The following is a 22,200-nucleotide window of genomic DNA, read 5'->3' as shown; positions in this document are numbered from 1 at the left end:
GCTATGCAGTGCCATGCAACCCCTGCATGTATTCCCTGACCCCCACCTCCCCTGTGAGCCAGTGCCGCCAATGGTTCCATAGCGATCGCAAACAACAGCGGGGATAAAAGGCAACCCTGCCTGGTGCCCAGCTGAACTGCATAGCTGTGGGAAATTGTTTGGCCAGTGCGGACTCTAGCCATCGGGCCGTATATAACAACTTTACCCATGCTACATATATTGTTCTCCCAGTCCCATCTTTGCCATCACGGCATAAGGGAAGCTTTATTCCAGACTGTCAAATGCTTTTTCGATATCTAATGCCAATACCCCCATCTCCTTCTTGTCATAAGAAGGGTCCATAATGACAGCCAACAGTCATCAGATGTTACCAGCCATACTCCAATCCGAGAGGAATCTCGCCTGGTCTGGGTGTACCAAATGCACCATATGGGGGAGGAGCTGCATTACCAGGGATCTGCAAAGAATCTTAATAGTCCAGATTCAGCATGGACAGTGGTCTATACGCACCGCACTCAGTCAGGCTTTGCCGGGTTTTAAACAGGGGCACAACCAGTGCCTCCCCCATCGTAGCTGGCAAGATTCCCATCTCCCTTGCAGCTTTATAAAGGATGACCAGCTGTGCGGCCAATAGGTCAGAATACATGGCATAGAACTCAACTGGGAATCCATCTGTACCCGGTGTCTTACACCTAGCTAAGTCCTTAATGGCACCCCTAACCTCCTACCATTTGATGTCCCCCTCCCAGCTGTTCCACTGTCTCCCGGGTGAGTGGCACCTGCTCCAAATAGGTATGGGTGGCCTCCACATCATAGCAGAGGGCGCTTTTATATAGCCTCTAATAATAGTGCTGGAAATGGGTATATATCTCCTGTTTGTAAAGTATGCCTGTAGTACTTCCATAATGATCGGCCCCCTCTTGGTCGGTGATGCTAGCCATGCGAGCATTCTGCCTGCCTTCTCTCTCTCTCTCTGTGTGGGCCCGCACTATGTAGTTCTTGTAATCAAAGCAGCGAAGTCAGTCCATGTGGCCCGCTACTATTTCTTTTGGTTCTAATATACTCTGCTGGAGGTCCGGTTATCCTGGTCTCTTCTTTTGCTCCTCTCTTAATTTATCTTCCACCTCTAACGTGTCCCTAATCAATACGCGCCACACCCCCACCGACTCTGCTATGCTTCTCCCCCTCAACACCACTTTGACGGCGTCTAACTCAACTAATGGTCTGTGGCTACATTACCGACAAAGAAATGAGCAATGTGGTATCTCACTGCTTGTTGGTAACATGTAACTTCTAAAGATTCAGGTTTTAGTTTCCAAGTTGGGGTACAAAGAAGAGGTTGGCCCCACACCAGTGATGATAATATGGAGTTGTGGTCCGATATGGTACGGGCCACGTATTCCGAATTATGAATGGTTTTAAACACATAAGGAGTACAAAGGAAGGAATCCTGGTGCACATGCAAATCATGCAAGGGAGAAAAATAGGAGTAGTTTTGAAGTCCCCACTGTGCCTGCCAGGTTGTAAACTGCCCTGTTACCCTTGTTATCGGGGAATCGTTCAATGGAGGGTGGGATAGATCCAGGCCAGGGACCTCCCAGCATTATTGACTATATGAGATGTGGTGTCAAAATGTCAGTGAGTTTAGCAAAAAATTAACCTTGGTCTGTATTAGGTGCATAGACACTGACCATAAGTAAGTCCTGGCCCTCTAATTTCCCCCCTCACAGCCACACAGCACCCTTTGGGATCAATAAAACTATCCATGGGCTGAAACGGGACCCCATCCCGCACACAGATCAGAGTACCCATGACAGAAGCTGAATAAGTGGTGTAATATACCTGTCTCCTCCATTGTTTTTGTATAGCCCTCCTCCCAGTTAGTGTCATATGTGTTTCTTGGAGCACTGCCACATGAGATGCGTACATAGGAGAAGACCTTATGCCTTTTTGACATTGTATGCATTCCCCAGATGTTTCATGATATAAATTTATATTTCTCAGATATAGCCATCTTCAGGCTTAAACCCAAGCCCCTCTGCACCCCCTCCCCCAGTTTCATCATTCCAGCATTGATCATCCCTTGGTCTATTCACTTTCCCTCAGATGTATGTGACTCATAAGTCTCTGTAAAGACAAACCAACAATCAATTTCCCTTCCCCAGGGCAAAAAGACAACTGTCTCTCATCCAAACTATACAATTATCAACTGTGTTCTCACAAAATTGAAGGCTTGCTAATCAAGTCGTTTAAAGAGTGCTACAGCATCGTCAGCATCCCCCAGTCTTACTCTCTCTATGGTATCAACTTCCCTCAGCACCCCCCGGCCAGGATCTCCTCCTCCAATCTCCCTTTTCTCCAGAGGGACTGCTGAGCAGGTACACATCAAGATGATTCAGTGTCCATCAATTTCAAAGGAGAGAGAGAGTCAAATGATACAGTCCGACGTCCCTGGGGTCACATCTGGTCAGGTCTCCTCTGATAATCATGTGATGACTGAGTCACGGTCAGAGCCCGAGTGATCTATCTCTTCGTAGAGCGTTGGGGTTGGGCTCTGATCACGACCGGTCAGAGAGGCCACTGCCTCTATCACCTTTTGGCGTTCCTGTTGGACTTCTATTTCAGAAGGGGCAGATGGTATGTGCCGAGGCTTTTGTCGTGGGCGCCTCTGTTGCCGTTGTGAACTGCCACCTGCCCTGGAATCCGTCCCAGTCGACAAGCAGGTGTATCTATTGCCACACATCCCCTCTTTCGTTTAAGCACGCAAGCGGGCCGGAAACATCATACCATATTGTATTCCTATCTGTCGCAACTTTTGTTTCGCCTCTCGAAAGGTAGCTCTGTTTTTGCACTTCACACTCTCACGAAAAATCTGGGAAAAGGCAACAGTGCAATCACCATTCTTTCTCGCCTGCCCATAATATAGTCTCTGTCCCTGTAATGCAACAGTCTCACTATGACCGGCCACAGTGGGGACCAGGCGGGGGAGGGCGTGCAGGGACCCCCTATGTGCCCTTTCCAGGGCAAAAAAAGGCAAAAGTCTGTCTCCAGCTACTGACTCCCGAAGCCATCGCTCCAAAGAATCCACCATATTATTCCTCTCTATGTGCTCAGGTAAGCCAATCATGCGGATACTATTTACAACAATCGGTTTTCTGCATCCTCTGCCGTCAGTTCCAGATCATAAATTTGCCTTTCCAACTTGTATAGTTCGTCAGTTGAATCATTCACAACTGGTAGGACCTCTGATTTGTTTCTCCGCAGTAGATACTCTTTCCGCAAGCCGGCGGTGATCAGCACACAGTATGGTCAGGTCTGTCACCAGCGCATCAATTTTTCCCTCCACGGCCTCACGGGAGGCTGTAATTGCCTGTAGGGGCCTCCGAGCCCTCAATAGAATGGATGCGTTTAGCCTCCAAACGTGGTGTCAAGGAACCCGCAGCTGCATCGACCCTAATCTTCAGATCTCTCTTGCGTCCTGTTTTCCCCATGTCCAGATCCTGTCAGGATTGCAATGGGTGGCACAGACTGTACTAGGTTCTGACGGTCGGAGTTCAAGCATCCAACATGACAGACATGTAGTAAAGCCCGTGGCCTTTTTTCCGAATGCGGCTGGTGTGCAGTTATGCCTGCGCCTCTAGCAAAAAAAACACCGGGCGAGGGAGGAGACGCCTCTCTCTGTGCTCATTTACTCTGCTGTGCCCCCAATGTGTTCAGTTCTGCTTGCTGTCCAGCGCCCCTGGGTCCATGCCACTAAGTCTATGTGTAGTCAGAGCTTCCAGGGCCCTCAGCAGCCTGGCTCACAGCAGCGCACCACCGTGAGGCCTCCTTTACTATGCGCCACACTGCTACTGCCCAGCTCACAGTTACACCTGTCAGAGGCCCCTCTCTCCGCTTTCCCCTCACCGCCTGCAGCCGATCGTCTCAAAGGAGCTTCAATGTCCCAACAAACTCCCTTCAGGCTAGTGGATGGGGGGGAATGGGGGCGATACTGCACATCTCCTCCGTGGCACCCAGGCGCTGTGATGACGGAGCACGGGCCTGCTCCTTCCCGCCGCGCTCCAGTCTTCAAACTGGCTTCGCTGCAGCCGTTGGATTGTCCTGCAATGTCAGGAGAGGAGTGTGGCTGGCAACCCCGACCCTTCGATCGCCGGTGTCTTCTCACTGAGACTGCCTCCACCCCCAGTAGGCTACGGCCGCCATCTTGTTCAAAGCACGTTCTCCATCGCGTCAACGGGTATCAACGCTAAGACTGTTGCATCGCCGGAAGGGAGCAGCTCACCTCTCTCAGGAGCTTGGGAAGTGCATTGGCCGCCCCACTGTGGGGCTGCGTGGGCACTCTGGGAGTCAGGATGTCAGGGCAGGTGCCTCACGGAGAGGCATCTTCTTCCATAGGCCCCCAGATCAGCTGACTTAAAAGGACACCTGGTAGTGAAGGTGGGCAATTAAGGTGGGAACCGTGTTCGTTTACATATTTATACAAACAAGACTTTGACAATGAATGAGAATAATCAACATTAGATTGTTGAAGAAAAGTGTACATGTTTGGGTAGAACTATCGACTGGCACAATGGGGAGGATGGTACTAACAAAGACGACTGTGATATCATTACACTAACTATTACTGTACTAACTTACCACACACAATACCCACGAAATATCTTGGAAAGCTCTAATCTCTCCCCCTTATGCTGATGTGAAACGGGAACAGATATAGAATAGCTCCCAGAACATATGGTAATGCCAACAACTAAAGAGTCTCACTCACCTGCAGGCAAGCAACAGGCGAAAACTAAGATGCCTGTAGGCACTCTGCATCTGGGAGCTGATAGGGGTTACCACTTATGGCAATATGAGTAAAAATCGCTCATGCAGAAGAGGTCAATGCTGCGCGTTCCTGAGGTATATAAGTATTTTTGGGTTCACCATATTCGGAGTCCATATCAAGCACGAGTTCCATTTCTGATACGGCGCTCCCTTCGAACACAGATCGCTATAATAACAGTTATTTAAAAGGCTGATTTCAATGTCAAGTGAAGCGAAGAATCACACAGCCTTTTTTTGTCAGAGGTGCAAGACTGGCATCCAAAACAATAGACTTTTTAAAGTGGGAAGCCGAGGTAATGCTCATACAACTTTTAGAAGGAATAGAATATATGAAACAAAGTATTCACAGATGGAACACAATAGGCTTTGCAGTGGTCTAAGTATTTGGGCAATCCCTGAAATTTATCAGACTCACTTCCCTATCCATCAAAAGTGGACTTCCTTAGTCTCCACCTACCGTGAGGTAATGTGATACTAGCGCCATCTACAATGGCCTGAGCCAGCTCGAGGTCATTGGCTTCCATTGCATAGGCTGCAGCCTTCAAGGCATCCCAGATCTCCTTGCGGCCCTCAAACGCTGGTGCGGTATCCCAAAACTCATCTCGCTTGCTGCGCAGCTGCCCATCTGTCATAGGGTAGTCGCTCTTCCATTTGGGTCGATCTTTCTTCAAAGGCTCATTGCGTCCTGCAAGACAATGAAAAGGTATTGAGTGACTGATCTATTCATCATTTCTCACGCTCTATGTGAGTGACACCTCCACAATGTACTCGAGCTCGCATTCATATACAATATATGCCTACCGTCTACATAGCTGTTCCCTTTCAGCGCCAAACATTATACACATATTCTGTTTAGGAGTGAAAGGTACGTTCCCAGGTGCTGCAGAGGTCTAGCAAGCCGAATTATAGCTTTATAGTAAGGTAAAAGTACATGACGAAAGAAAAGAGGTTGACTAACACCACAAGGTTGGGGCATGCTTTTGCAGGGAGCTCTTTCAGACCCTCTTCTGGGCGGACACGTGCTATTAAGGGATGTGGTTACGCAGATGTATTTCTTTTACTAAAAGGTGATTCCTTCTATACCGCCTAAGCAGCCTTCGCCTACCAGAGCCAACCTGCCAGAAGGTGAAAAATATGTAATAGCTTACAGCGGACTTAGAGCCCACCTAGTGCTTACCATCAGTTGGCTTTATCGTCACTTGCATTTGCTTGCTTCTTATACTGTACCATGGTTGGGCTTTACTTTATCTTCTCGTGTTTGTCCCTCCCCTACAGAATGGATGCATTACTTGTGTCCTGCTGCTCATTTTTCAGGCGCTATATTTTTCTTTTTGTTTAAGCACTCTATGAAAATGCATGTGTTTTGCAGCTATCTCCCTCGTGTACTTCTCTACCCCTTTACCATGCTGAGCCCCAAACCCATCTGATGTGCCTGCCCATGTGTGCTTCTTCCTTTTCCGTGTCGCTTTCTCTGCTACGATCAAGACTCCTAGACCCTTGTTGCTGTCCCTCATTCATTCATTTGCTTTTCTTCCACCGCTCCATGCTGCTCTCTCTGAAATTTGGTGCCCTCATTGCAACCTCTGTGTTGCTTCCCATGTTTATGGCCCCAGCCCCCTTACTGCTTTGCCCAACATCACCTACCCCGACCTCCATGTTCCTTCCATCCCAGTATTGCTTCCCCTCATCTCCACTACTTTTGGTTTTTAATTTACTGATCCAACTCAGATAGGTAAACCATTTTTTGGGGGGTGGGGTGGGGACTCGTGGTGCATGTTTGGTGCACACACCTACAAAATGGCACAAGGGATATTTGTCAGGTTTGATATGGAGTATTGTTAGAAATGGGGTCTTTGGTTGACAGTCAGGTTACCCCCTGTTCAAGCAAGGACCCTCACTCTAGTCAGGGTAAAAGAGAATCACCCTCAGCTAACCCCTGCTTACCCCTTGGTAGCTTGGCAGAGCAGTAGGCTTAACCTCAGAGTGCTAGGTGTAAAGTATTTGTACCAACTCACACAGTAACTCAATGAGAACACTACAAAATGACACAACACCAGTTTAGAAAAATAGGAAATATTTATCTAAACAAAACAAGACCAAAACGACAAAAATCCAACATACACAAGTCAAGTTATGAATTTTTAAAGATTAAACTCCAAAAATAGCGCTTAGAAACAAAAATGCTTCAATGAGATGTTAACACGGCGTCGTGACGGAGTCGTTCCCAACAAGCCGACACCAGCGGTGCCGGACACGGAGTCGTGTAGACCCCCAAGTACAGTACCTTTGGTGAAGAGTGAAAACAAGCCGATGCGCAAAGTCGGGAATCGCGGCGTCTGTGCGAAATGTTGAATCCGTGCACTTCAAGCGGCGTCGGTCTCGACGTATTGCGGTGACTTCCACGGAGTCGCGGACTTCAGCGGGGCTGCTGCGGCGTCGGGCCTGCGAAGAGCGTCGCGTTCCAGCGAAGGTCACGGCGTCAGGTGCAGGCGGCGTTACCGGATTCAGCAGCGGCGTCGGTCCGGAGTCGTCCGAAGTCGATTTCCACCAGCTTTCCTTTCAAGGGCCCAGGGACTGGATAGGGCACCACTTGTCAGAGCAGGAGTCTCTCCAGAGACTCCAGGTGCTGGCTGAGAGAAGTCTTTGCTGTCCCTGAGACTTCAAACAACAGGAGGCAAGCTCTAAATCAAGCCCTTGGAGATTTCTTCACAAGATGGAAGGCACACAAAGTCCAGTCTTTACCCTCTTACTCTGGCAGAAGCAGCACTGCAGGAAAGCTCCACAAAGCACAGTCACAGGCAGGGCAGCACGTCTTCCTCAGCTATCAGCTCTTCTCCAGGCAGAGGTTCCTCTTGGTTCCAGAAGTGTTTCTAAAGTCTGTAGATTTGGGTGCCCTTCTTATACCCATTTTAGTCTTTGAAGTCACCTTTCTTCAAAGGGGACTCACACCTACTTGTGAAATCCTGCCTTGCCCAGGCAAGTCCTCAGACACACACCAGGGGGTTGGAGCCGGCATTGTTAGAGGCAGGCACAGTCCTTTCAGATGAGAGTGACCACTCCACCCCTCCCTCCTAGCAGAGATGGCTAATCAGGAAATGCAGGTTACACCCCAGCTTCCTTTGTGTCACTGTCTGGTGTGAGGTGAAAAACAACCCAACTGTCAAACTGACCCAGACAGGGAATCCACAAACAAGGCAGAGTCACAGAATGGTTTAAGCAAGAAAATGCTCACTTTCTAAAAGTGGCATTTTCAAATGCACAATCTTAAAATCAACTTTACTAAAAGATGTATTTTTAAATTGTGAGTTCAGGGACCCCAAACTCCACATGTCCATCTACTCTCTAGGGGAATCTACACTTTAATCATATTTAAAGGTAGCCCCCATATTATCCTATGAGAGAGACAGGCTTTGCAACAGTGAAAAACGAAATTGGCAGTATTTCACTGTCAGGACATATAAACCACATTACTATATGTCCTACCTTATCCATACACTGCACCCTGCCCTTGGGGCTACCTAGGGCCTACCTTAGGGGTGCCTTACATGTAAGAAAAGGGAAGGTTTAGGCCTGGCAAGTGGGTACACTTGCCAAGTCGAATTTACAGTGTAAAAATACACACACAGACACTGCAGTGGCAGGTCTGAGACATGATTACAGAGCTACTTATGTGGGTGGCACAACCAGTGCTGCAGGCCCACTAGTAGCATTTGATTTACAGGCCCTGGGCACTTTACTAGGGACTTAACAGTAAAACAAATATGCCAATCATGGAGAACCAATTACGTACACATTTTAAACAGGAGCACTTGCACTTTAGCACTGGTTAGCAGTGGTAAAGTGCCCAGAGTAACAAAAACAATAAAATCAGAGTCCAGCACACATCAACAACCTGGGGAGCAGAGGCAAAAAGTTAAGGGAGACCACGCCAAGGATGAAAAATCTAACAAGTATCCTATCAGATAAACTCTAAATCAGGGCCATCTGTATTCTTATACTAGCTGTGACTTTACCTTTGAACATTTTGGTGTCCATATCTCCACTTCCTATATTAAGCTTAAGCTCATGTTGCCCTCCATTTTGTTGTCAGATTTGGAACACAAAGATGAAATTCATGATTCACTGAAATGGAAGTTAGAGGCAGTGAATTCACACACCCATTGACCATATTTATATCACAGGAGGTGAACTTTGACCAGGAATCTTTAGAGGACATGAGGTCAATCCTAACGACATAACAGTTATTGACATTACTGGATTTCATAATAACTGTGAGTGAATGACCGATGACTAAAAATGTTTGTTTTAGATACCACCAATATTAGGGTTCTGACATGATCTGATCATGTCAAAGTGGAGGGGATTAATACTTGCACAGAACTACAGGGAGTCTCACCTCCAAGGGGGATGGAGGGTCTCCAAGAAAATATTCTAACCAAGCATTTGCAAAGCCAATAGGTCTCTCCTATGCAAGAGCTATTAGATTTTCCAATGTGTTTTAGCCATGTTGTGCACAAGCTTGACTGCTTTTCAGCATGGCTTAAAGTCAGTAGCGTAGAGGAGAGTGACATGGAATGTCAGAGTGGAATGGGGAAGAGTGGAGTAGAGTGGAGTGGCAGAGAGTGTTGTGTACTGAAGTGGCATAGAGTGGAGTGATGTAGAGTAGATTGGACTGGTGTGAAGTGCACTGGCGTAGAGTGTTGCAGCGTATAGTGGCGTAGAATGCTGTGGCATTGATTTCAGTTGCAGAGTGCAGTGGTGGAGAGTGGAGTGATACAGAGTAGAGTGGCAAGGCACAGTGGGGCACAGTACTGTAGAGTGGCACAGAGAGCAGTGGCGCAAAGAGGTGTAGAGTAGAGTGGTGTTAGTGGTGCACAGTACAATATAATGCCGCGCAGTGCAGTGGCAGAGTGGAGTGATGCAGAGTAGAGTGGCGTAGAGGTTTAGCATAAAATGTAGTAATGCAAAGGAGAGTGGTGTAGAGTTCAGTGTTGTAGAGTGCAGTCCTCCAGAGTAGACTGTCGTAGAGAGCAGTGGTGCAGTGTGGCAAAAAGTGCATTGGTGTTGAGTACAGTGGTGCAGAATAGACAAGCAGCATAGAATGCAGCAGTGCAGAGTACACTGCAGTGGAGTGGAGTAGGGTGCATTTGCAAAGAGTGTTGCAGAGTATAGTGATGTAGAGCGCAGTGGCGTATAGTGCAGCAGCACATAATACAGCTGTGTACAATGTACCACCATAGAATGTAGTGGCACAGATTAGAGTAGTGCATAGTAAAGTGCAGTGGAGCAGAGTAGAGTGGCATAGATACAGTGGCATAGAGCGGCAGACAGTGCAGTGTCATAGGGTGGTGCAGAGTGTTGTAGAGTGCAGTGGTGCAGAGTGCAGTGATGCAGAGTAGAGTGGCGTAGAATATTGGGATAGAGTGCGGAAGTGCAGAGTATAGTGGCATAGAGATCATTGGCAGTGAGTGCAGTGTCACAAAGTACAGTGCAGTGGTGCAAAGCGGCATAGAGAGCAGTTCTTCAAAGTCAAGAGCAGTGTCGTAGACAGACGTACAATGGAGTGGTCGCAGAGTGGAGTCGAATGGCACAGAGTGGTGTAGGAAGTAATGGCGTAGAGTAAAGTGGTGTAGAATGCAGTGGCATAGAGTCCAGTGGTGCAGACTAGATTGGAGTGGTGTACATTAGATTGGCACTGAGTGTATGGGCATAGAGTTGAGTGCTACATAAGAAAGTGCATTGGCAGAGTGTGTACTGGCGTAGAGTGCAGTGGCACAGAGTACAGTATTGCAGAGTGGCGAAGAGAGGAGTTGTGCAGAGTTGTTTGAAATGGCCTAAACTGGAGTGGTGTAGTGTGCAGTGGCGAAGAGTGCATCGACATTGAGTAGAGTGGTACTGAGTTGAGAAAAGTAGCATGAAGTGGCATAAGGTGCAGTGTAGTTGTGCAGAGTTGTTTTTGAATGGCCTAAACTGGAGTGGGGTAGTGTGTAGTGGTGAAGAGTGCATAGACATTGAGTAGAGTGGTATTAAGTAGAGAGAAGTAGCATGAAGTGGCGTAGGGTGCAGTGGCATGGAGTGGTGTAAAGTGGAGTGGTGCAGAGTAGAGTGCAGTGGTGTGGAGTGACATTGTGGCATATACATGGTGTGGTAGCACACTGCCATTACAGACAACACATTTTCAATTAAAATGACCATGACAACTGGTATCACTCTAGTAGATTGATTTGTTTTGATCATATTAAAGTACTCGTTTCCAACACACTTAAGAAGTAACAAAAATGTGCTTCATTTGTGTTCCTAATGCTGATGTATTTTAAAATACTTGCACAAGTCATTTAAATGTTGTGTGCTAGAAACAAAACCTTTCCTATCCCCAGCATCCAGCAAGATTGTCACACAAATTATCTCACTCTAAAGTCAGAGAAAGATAAGTAAATACCAAGCTCTCTCAGAAGACAGCCTTACATTTGACCCCAGTCTCATTTCAGCCCCTAGTGTTCAATTTTTCCATTGCACTAACAGTTAATACAATAATAATAATACGCAGCTACTGTAATAAACAATGGACATAAAACAAGGCAATCAGAACCCATAACCTCTGTGTTCTGGACACTGATTTTGATACGTCTGGGGCCAGAGGTTGCAAAGTAAGTTCCAGGAGTTGCAAAGGAGGGGTGGGAAGCCAGGGGTCACAGCTGAGACCCCTAAATGAGGTCTGTGTTAAAATAATTTTGCCAGTGTCTCAACTTACTAGTGTTCATATTAGGTCTTGCTTGAAAACAAGGTTGTCCACAAGACCTAATTTGACCATTTCCTAGAAATATACATAGAATGGCTTTAGCTCTACCGAGCGGTGTATTTCTCTCACCTCATGCTTTTGGATACTTGAGGTATAATTCTTCTGCCTATAGACTACTTGTACTGCAATGCATGAAAGACAATTTTAAATATCTAAAGGAGTATATTAAATCATTAGATATAAATTTCTTAATCTTATGCCTACATTGTAAACTAAAAACTATCGATTTTTTTTTTTTTTTTCGAAGGTTTTTAAATCAAGTTTACGTAGGAATTGTGTTTGAGTCACGCCTACATGTACCCATTTATGTTTACACACACACAGATGCACAATTCGGCTGTTTGACAAACCCAATGGGGCTTGATTCAATAAAGTAATGCATGAAACTACAGGCACGCAAAAATGCAGTCTGCGTGGATTACCACATCAAGGCCAAAATCATTAGCTTCATCAATTATTGTTTTTATTTAAGAATGCTATTTAATCCCAAAATTGAGAATATGTTGGAATTTAGTCTTAAAAAAATTAAAAAAAACATGCCTTCCAAACTTTCAGATAAGAAAGGTTAGATCTCCATCTCATAAAAATGTAGTAATGTTCTATAAATGTGTGCAGTTTTTGAATGGATATATCAAGGACCGCTGCCAACACACTCTGTAAACCAAGAAAGTGGTGAAATATCTTCACACAAAATACATACATGTGACTCTCATCAAAAGCTAAACTAGTTTAAAGTTAAGAGTAAGATACAGGAAGGAAAAATGAGTAAAAGGACAATGCTTCAAGCTCATTAGAAGAAATACGAATCAAAAAGCGACGTAATTCGGGTTTGTGAATGTACTGCTTCTAGCTTCTTATAGACAATAAAATAATTTTAAAAATAAGTTAAAAAATAAGTTTGAAAATAAGTTCGATATAAACGCAGCACAAGTTGAAGACAGATTGGCTTTCTTTTCATACTGAGATTTTCGTCCAGACTGGCTAGTGGCACTTTGAGCCGATTAGCTAAGAGCATATCTACTGATGTGCATTCTAAGCCAGAGAGCGGAGTCCAAGAGCCTTCAGTCAGAATGTGCAGGTCAGGGAAATACTGTGTTTTCTGTACAGTGCAATGTCATGTGTAATTAAATCTGTACATTTGTTTTGGGTTTTATTTGCAGAACGTGAAAGAAAAACAGCATGCCTTTTAACTGATTTCTGCATCTACTAAATACATGAAATTTCGTTATCAACTCATCTAAACTTGGTGGTTCACACAGTTGGTATACAATTTGCACTTTTATTTGTTGAAACCCATCCCAAACTCGCAATAGCCCCAAGCATGCACATTTGCTGAACACTGACAAGTAAGAACCACATAGATATTTTCTTTGTAGGCGTAAATTACGCATTTTGCTTTCTTAAAAAATAAAAATTGCCAAACGCTATGCACAAAGTGCGCATCTTGGTACAAACAATTATTTACTTATCTAGCAGAAAGAGTGAATAAGGCGCTGTATACAAAATAGGTGGGACCTATTTGCACCTACCTCTGTTTGCATATGTGCAGCACGTTTCTGTGACTTGTACAACTATCATCCGTTTTCGTGCAAGTCCGCTGTTTTGTTTAATGTGCAAATTACATCTCAAACAACTTAGCCTTACACACATTTTACAGTACAGTAGCAACTCCGATATATAATATATATATATATATATATATATATATATATATATATATATATAATTTCCTGAAAGAAATCTTCCTTAATTCTATCGAACTGGAAAGCAGTGCTTTAAATTGGTGCAAAACGTAATTTCGGTCATGTTTTTTCAAATAACGTTATAAAACGTGCACTAATTGATGAAAATTATAAACTACAGTACTCACAAGAGATGGGCACAAACAGATGACTAGTGTATAAACTGCACAAGCATGTCTGCACGTGTGGAAATAGATGCAATCGTGCACACGCCAATTTTAAGGCCTGGCCTACCAGACAGAGCCAGATGTAGGGCTGAAAAAGACCTACTGCGGGCTTACTAACAACTCAGAGTGGGCTTTTAGCACGCCCTTTGCTTATCAATGGGCGGCTTTATTGTAACACATTTGCTTGCTTCTTATTTGATGGTTTTCCTTGTCCATCTTGTGTTTGTCCCTTCCCAGGATGTAGCTTCTTTACCATTCTTCTGCTGCTCACTTTTAGAGAACTACTTTTATCTTTTTTGATTGAGCACTCGATAAGACTGCCAGAATGAGTGAGTGTATGTCAGTGAGTGAATGCGTCTGTGAGTGTGAGTCAGTGTGTCAGGAAAAACTCCTGCCAGCCCTCCACAAAAGTGGTTTCCTAGTTTTTTTTTAATTGATTAAAGTGGCGCCCACCATCAAAGATCGGTGAATAAAAATAAAAAAAAAGTCACCCTAGTCATTATGTACGGTGGAACATGCATGATGCCACGTGCGCGTAGCTGCACAATGACGTGGCCACCAATAGTGATAGTGTCAATTTGTCAATCCCCCCCCCCCCCCCCCACCCTCATGCTAAATAATAATAATGCCAAAAGGCAGTGTGTTCATGATATAGCTACTGGGAACAAGATAAGGTGGGTTTTGGGGGGTGAGCAGAACGCCCTAACCCCCGGGATTTTCAGGCAAGTGGTAGGGTCCATATCTTAGGATGCCATTTTAGAATTTGGTACACCCCGGCTGATATGGACAATGGTTAAAATGTCCCCACCCACCATGATAATAGTTTTGATGAGGTAAGTGCGTGGGAGAGGGGTTGTTTGTTTTGGTAAATGTCATGTCGTTGCTTTTTGAGCAGGCACTTGGCGGTTAGGTACACAACTTTAAAAGTTATTGCAAGAAACACTGGTCATGCTGCGACCCAGTTTAAGTTTAAGTTTTAGGGGGTTTGGGGGGGGGTAGTTTACGAATTGAACGAGAAGGCAAAAGTGCTGTATGCACAAGGTTTGGATGCGGGGAGTTTGAGTGAAGAGAGTGGTGATTGGATTTGGTTGGTTTCGTGGGAAGGGCTGCTTAGGAGTGGGAGGGATTTGGATAGTTGTTAGGCTGTATAGTGAGGCAAGGTTGTTTTTAGTATGCAGGACGTAGAGCCGGGGTTATGGAATTTAAGCTTGTGCACCTGTTTCATTAAAGTGGCACTTTCCACACTATTACATGGTCAGTAGTTCTTGGATGCGCAATCCCGCCAGATCAAGATGACAGGCAGCTGCGGGGTGGATTCACGCACCGTTTATTCCCTAAACCTCTGCTTCCTAGAGGAGATGTATTAAAACGCAAATCCTACGAATTACTGCATATGCTGCAGACAGCACAGCTCAAGAACACGTAGAGGCAATCACAGCACTATTTTGGAGCTTTTGCTTAATCACCGACTTGCACATTTTTCCGAGATAAACCCAAGAGCTGCACACAGCACGATTTCCGCAACAACGGTAAACAGACCCCTTTCTGCGTCTGCGTGGGGGCAGTAAAGATGTTAATGATACGGCCCCCAGGTGTTTTTTACCACTTAGTCTCGTCCCTTCCGCTTCCTCGCCGTCCATTTGTTTGACTGAATTTGCTCTTTAAAAAAAAAAAAAAAAAAAAAAAACCACAGCATTTCCGTAGACAAAGCTTTAGAATTTTAAAGCGAAAGGCTCATCCTACCATATGACAGCTTCAAGGCCCACTGTCGCTTCTGAGCACTGTGACCTTTCATACGCACGGGCTTCGTGACAGCCGGTGACAAACTTGTTACAGTAAATGACAGAGCTGTCCAACCAGGATGACGTTACACATATTAAAGTTACATCACCTTGACAGGGTCACGCACTCCGCGTGATCACCACCTTGATCCCTACCACACTGTCGAACTCAACAGGAGAGTGATAAAAATAAACTATGGTGGGCAAACGAAAACATGCAGAGTTTTTTTTTTTTTTTTAATGGACACATAAATCTTTGTTCATCTGCAATCCGCTAACTAAACCTGCTTGGTTAGCAAAATAAGAGTCATATTTAAATAATGTAGTTACAATCGGCCCGCAAAATTTATAACAAGCCGCTAGAAATGTAAAACAGGCGGCAAAGTCACAATCGCATCCTAATCTGCCATTTGAAATGAAAGAAGACGGGTGCGTGGGCACTATAGTAACTTTACTCCTGAATATTTACAGAAGGCTCACAGACAGAAGAATATTCCGCTCCTGTGACGATATTACCAAACGCACAAGGTAACCTGCGCTCTCTTTAGGCATCTGAATAGTAGGTACCTCTTGGTTTCCCCGTGGTCCTCGGTATTTACAAGATACAGCATCCGTTCCTCTTCCAAAACTGAACCGCTTCTTCCGTGTTTGGCACCGGTGGTGATAAGGTTTTCTCATTCATAGGAAATAGCGGGCCCTGAATGCCCTTCAGAGTTTACTTTTGAGACTCTGGGCGAGGTCTGTCTTAAGCTTTTTTGTTGTTGTTGGTGATGGTGATTACTTAAGTCAGTCCACCGGTACGCTGCTCATTTTACAGTCTAGGACCACTAATAGAGGGACTTCCCTGACGGGATCTGGCTTGGGACAGACCAGGGTTAGGTTCCACTGGTGCCCGCTCCCTTCCACGAGAACAGGAGATCAATTTTCCTCTGTACTGACTTTGATATCATGGCGCTAGTGCTCTTGAAGGCCTGGGTGAACTCTAGGCAGAAACCATGTCATCGGATGGGAGATGTTAAGGTGTGGTTATAAAAGTTATGAAAATGCATAAAGGGCGCAAGATTATGTTGAAGAATAAAGAGCTCTGAGCCAGGGCTCCATGTGTGGCGTGTTCATTTACACGCTCCGGGGCTGGGAAGGACGCTACACCCTCCATTTTTCGAGTGCTTTTGGTTGCATGGTGAGGAGGATTGGACACTCTTTGATGTCTCCAGGGCTATTCCTAGCTTTAGGTCTAGGTCCAGGTCCAGGTCCAGGCAGAGTCGGTCCTTTGGGGTTACTGTTATATTTGTCGCCTTTTCTAAAGGTGAAGATTTACCACGTGTAAAACCGTCAAAATGAACATCTGGCACAATAATTTGAAACAAGTATGACTTTTACGTTCCGTCGCATCGCAGGCATTGCACAACTACCGCTTATCGCCCAATCGGCGGTGACAGTTTCTGAAGCAATTCAGAAATGTATGCGTAAAAAGTAGAGGCATATTGCACAAGCCAAGCGACAGCAGGAAATACACCAACACACTTAAGAGACTGCAAGAAAGAAGGGGTTGACCATAACTCACCGACCACGCCAACAACACCCCTCCCCTAGCAAGGTTTTATAAATATAGTTCACAGGCAGTTCAGGAGGGGGACGTCTGAAGTACTGGAATACTTATATTGCCCCTCGACAGATCCCACGCCAGAAAAACACAGGCAGCACAGCAGGCGCATGTGTGCGCTGCCACTCCTGCAGGGCCCTGGCACCTTGAGCCACCCAGTGGCATAGCGTGGGGGGCGCAGGGGGGGCCGGCCGCACCGGGCGCAACATCTGGAGGGGGGGGGGGGGGGGGGGGGGGGACTCGAGTGCTAAAATCCACGGGTTATGGGGCGCAAATTACTTGCCTTGCCCCGGGTGCTGACAACCCACGCTACGCCACTGGAGCCACCCTCTACCCAACTCAAAACTTCGTGTCTCTAATCCGCATGCCGGTAGAGGTTACGCCAACAAGGTGGTAGTTAAAAGGCAACCAAAACCAATTTACCGCATAAGAATTGCAATTTTACAACTGCCTGTCATTGTACGACAAAGTACTTCCAATACATAGTTGAATGGAGTATAAATGCTTCAAGGAGGTGCCAATAATACTCTAATGTGCTGGCCTAGCAATGGTGTCGGTTCTGTTTCGGGTGTCATCCTGCCAGTTTCCACATTGACAAACCAGTAAGACCCCACCGCAATTAAGCATGTATTAAGTATGCCAGTGTTACAAAGCCCCAGCTAACAACACATCGTCCTGCTGCATGGTTTCAGCACAAGCAGTCAAGCTCATGACATGCATATAGCGCCTCAGGGAGGATCACATTTCCTTGCCAGTCTTGTAATGCCCATGTTGAGTACACATTTCAATTCTAGATTCACAGTGCCCAGATTCTTTACACATTTCCATATCACAACCACAACGCCGCAGTAAGTACGCATTTGACATGCCACGTTAAATACATATTGCCACTGCTCACTGTTCTCGTCGAGTATGCAAAGGCCCTTCCAGGTCCATGCTGCCACTTGGATCGGCACATTCATGTATCAAAAATGGCCAATTAGGTGACCAATCCAGCACCAATATGACGAATGCCCATTGCGTGCACATTAGCATGCAACATTACTCCACTTAGGTATGCACTACAAGCCATGACCTTAATGCCAAAAGCCCTGTTAGGTACACATTGTCATGTCACATTTCTACAGTGCTCCACATTATATAAATCCCTACCTTGTCCCGAGTAAATCTAAAATGCATATCCAGGGTGCACGCATGTTTGAGAGAGACAAATGATGGGCCCGAGCACTAAAATAAAAGTAGCCCACATTAGTGAATCAGATAGCATAAAAACAAGGTCCACATTTACAAATCGGGGCAATTTGAACGTGCTGTATAGGTGTTTTGCAAGGTATGGAACACTCCGTGCATTCCCTGGAACTAATGGAGAGATCGAGCACTGGGGTGTCTGTGCACCAACAGCCAATGAACAACTAATTCGTGTTCCCACAGCCTATCCCAGTCCATAACATTGTTCCTGCAATCTTATTGCTGTAAACACGTGAGTGCCACAAGCTCTGGTCTGTCTCTTTGTAATTATAGTCAAAACAGATCAGTGAATGTTACAATAACAGACAATGAAGTACATAGAATGGAGTAGTCATTCTCGTATTACGTACCCGTCCTTTCTCCTCTTGCCTCATACCAGCGACAACTATACTAATTACTCCAACATCACCTCTTCAACAATAGTACACACCCCAGTATACACAGTACCAAACTCACCTCCACTACTTGTGGCAAAAGGCTCATGAACAGAGAAAGAGGGAGTAATGGAAGAAGAGAGGTACGGTACCTTTATAAATGTGACATTAAAAATGTGTCCTTTTAGTTAATAATAAAACTACTTTTGGTTGGGGTGTATACAAAATGTCCACGCCCACTTTTGCTCTCTGCTACTGCAAAACCTACCAACCAGATTCACACCAAACTTGACAAAGATACAATAGACATTTTTATTGCATCGTAATGTAGATCTATTAAGTATGTTTCAGGTATTTACGATTTAAAAAGAAACAAATTTGAAATTATTTGTTTTGAATATATTTCTATGGTTAGCATTCGCAAACCGCATCAGGCCCTTTGGTTCGGGAAAACAATTTAATGAGACCTTCTAGAAACACCTCTAGCTCGCAAACTCTCTATAGTGGTTTGTGAAACAAGTCTCATCTGATTGGTCGAGAAGGAATAAGATTGTTCTTGTGTTATATCATTTCACAGTTCATGAAATGTAGGGTGACCAGACGTCCCGGATTTCCCCGGACAGTCCCAGTTTTTAGAGAACTGTCCTGGTGTCCCCACGCTTCTCTTAATTTTAAACAAATGTCCCGGTTTTTGGGACAAAGGTCAGATCTTTAAATAAATGTCCGAGTTTTTGGGACAAAGGTCAGATCACCCGGGGAAGCATAAGTTAAAAACCTCTATTAATTAAAGTAATTTATCTGTTACTGTCAGGCAGCACAGTCCCCTGTCTGCCCTCCACAGACAGAGGGAGTGGGGAGCAGAGAGAGGTGGTTAGGGGTGGGTTGCTGCTCCCAAAAGACTGACAAGTCTCAGAAGGTTCCCCACCTCACCATCACCAAGGAGAAGCCTGCTGATTGGCTAGCCCCAGGACACCATTATTATAGGTGTACCGTGCCACTGTTGCACACCAAATGCCACAGAAGGGTAACTGCATCAAAGGTTAAACCTTCCTTCACATACTTAAAGGGGGCAAGACACATGGGCTGTAACCTTCTTGGTGTTATCAAACACCCAGTGCAAACTACAAGTTCTGCCAGTGCTTAATTTGAGCCACTCGATGCAGGTGGGGCCCACCAGCACTAATTTTTGGGAAACAGCTCTTATTTTTACTCATCCTACTTTGACTCAGAGCAAGAGAGAGGAAAACCCATTAGGGGGGGAAGAAGGAATTAGAAAAAGACAGAAAAATACTGACAAAAAAAAGAAAGCAGGGATGAAAAAGAATCCGAGACTGAGATAAAGGGGCAGGGAGCGTGTGGTGGTGGCTAAATGGGGCATGAGGTGGAATCATGGTGAGGCAGACTCGGAATTCAGCACACCAGTATTCAGTAGCACCATCTGTGGGCTTATGAGCAAAACCTTGGGCCCTGACACCAGCACTTAATTTGTGCCAGTGTTTGCCAGTGCTAGCACCAGTACATTTTTCTAAACACCGGCACATATTTATCCGCCCCATGATGGCACTATATGCCTATTTTTTTGTTTTAATTTAGCATTACTCCTCAGTGGCGATTTATTATACTTTTTTTCAAAACCAGCACATAGGTACTGCTGTAACTGGCGTTTGGCAGGAGCCGAGGTGGCGCACGCTGCAGCGGACTCCTGAGCGATGGATACCTTGGGCCCTGGCATTTTTTTAAACTAAGCACTGACTGGCATTTATTCTGTTATAGTTTAAACCAGAGGTCGAAGTGGGCAGGATCTGAGAGGCATGGCATGCCCATACATTTTTTTCTTTTTAAATTTGCCAAAAACATTAACCCTACTTAAGGTTAAAATTAACTGTCCCAGGACTCTTAATTCTGACACGAGATGTCTCAGCTGAAGTGGAAGGTGAGTCTCCTGTGGTAGGCAGCCATGGGCAAGGCAGACAGTAAAACAAGAAACAAGCATCCTTGCCAGGGTGTCTGCTGCCTGAAAGAATTTTAAATTTGTTTAGTTGTTTAATCTGCAAATATGAGGGCTGCTGGGGAGCCAGTATTGGTTTTAACTGGTGGAGTTACTTCAAGAGTATTCCTTTTAGAAGCGTTCTAATGTGACCAGATCAGCTGTGGAGTGCATGCTTTTGAGGGACAGTTAGAAACGATGGTTGATGGGTAACCCCGCATATTAGTCAGATGTATATTTTGGAAGCACTTAAACCTAAATAGTTTGGTGCACTTTGCGGCAGTCTATCTTATACTGTGCTTAATATCTAACATATTCACAGTGCTTTCTGTCACACGCAACACTGAAAACTTGAAAGTCATTATTCTCCACTGCTCCAACCAGAATTTAATTCTGTAGTTCTCTGGATAGACAGACAGACATTAATCAATAGAGGGTTCACAACATAAACAAGCATTTGCAATGCAACGGGTCTCGCGTTTGCTCATGCTAGATCTGATAGCGTTGTAAACTCCTAACCCGACTTTTCACCTATCGGCAAAAGTGTATTTATGTACGTAACCCGAAAAAGTGCAATTAACTGTGTAAAGCGCTCGACTTCTGCCAAGCGAAATCGCGCTAGTAAAATAGAGAAAAAGTAGTCCACGAGCCGGACAGAAAACAGCGAGCCTCGCATGTTTTCTGTACTTGGTCGATGCGCTCGTGGAGGGCTAGCCACTGGAAAAGGCATGACGTGGGCATGCCTTTGACTAATGAAAGCAAGCGGATTTTAATAGGCAAGCCCACGAACCAATGAAAAACACTGACGTGATGTCGACAGGGCTCCGAGCCCTTTTCTAATTACTAAAGCGTCTCGCTGCGATACGCATGCGCGAGCGCATCCAACGCAGGCTCGACCCTAAAAAGGCATCTTTCACTGATTAATTTAACTTGCATTTTTTCCATTTACGGCATTTGTTCTTTTATATATACAGTTAATTGAAGGTGAAAGGCCTACAAATAGTTCCAGAATATTTTGCTCTTTTAAGTCATGCCTTTCACCCGCCACCACAGGACTCTTGATCACAGATTCCATACTTTTTTAATGCACTTGGACCACTGGATTAAACACTGTATTGTGCCCAACACTTGAGTTCTTCTAAGTGAGAATGTTCATGGGGCCGGTCGAGTAAGCATGTTTTGTGCTTTGATTCCAGATCTAAACATACAGCATAACAGCCTGGAAAGAGAAAGTGAGAGCTGTATGGATTTCTGGCCTGTAGATTCATAAACAAGATTTACGCCAGAGTTCGACACCCTTGAACACAAACGAACAGTTTCCTAAAGCCCAGCTACAGCGATCGATAAACGAGAAAAGCACACATCGAGATAGTAAATTAAAACCCTGCCACGTTCATAAAGCACTTTGCTATATTAGTATAATACGCAGATGGGCGTGGCACCCGTAGGTTTTTATACCCAGTTTAAGCCAGAACAACACGTGGTAAACACCATCCGCAGGGGCCATCCTCAAACTGTGGAAATGAAGGTACTCGCGCTTTAAGCGATTCTCTACTCCAGGAAGCAAAAACGTAAGAAAGGCTCAGGCCCACTCATTCTATACCGTAGCATGGGTCGCAAAGAGACGTATCGAGAAAATGCAGAATTATTTCCTCAGTGCCCACGTGCAGCA

The 22,200-nt window shown here is 45.2% G+C and overlaps 1 protein-coding gene across 1 annotated transcript in view; it reads right to left on the bottom strand.

The window, feature by feature from the left end:
* The window catches only part of UBTD1 (ubiquitin domain containing 1), a 207,439-nt gene that overhangs the window by 31,681 nt on the left and 153,558 nt on the right, over nt 1-22,200 (bottom strand). The window contains exon 2 of the mRNA XM_069239620.1: nt 5,285-5,512. Within this exon, the coding sequence (XP_069095721.1) occupies nt 5,285-5,512 (228 nt within the window). The remainder of the gene's footprint in view (nt 1-5,284; nt 5,513-22,200) is intronic.

The sequence above is a fragment of the Pleurodeles waltl genome, chromosome 6, assembly GCF_031143425.1.
Source record: "Pleurodeles waltl isolate 20211129_DDA chromosome 6, aPleWal1.hap1.20221129, whole genome shotgun sequence".
In the NCBI taxonomy this organism is placed as follows: domain Eukaryota; kingdom Metazoa; phylum Chordata; class Amphibia; order Caudata; family Salamandridae; genus Pleurodeles; species Pleurodeles waltl.
Note: the sequence above shows the minus strand (reverse complement) of the source record. Positions and strands in the feature narration are given on the sequence as shown.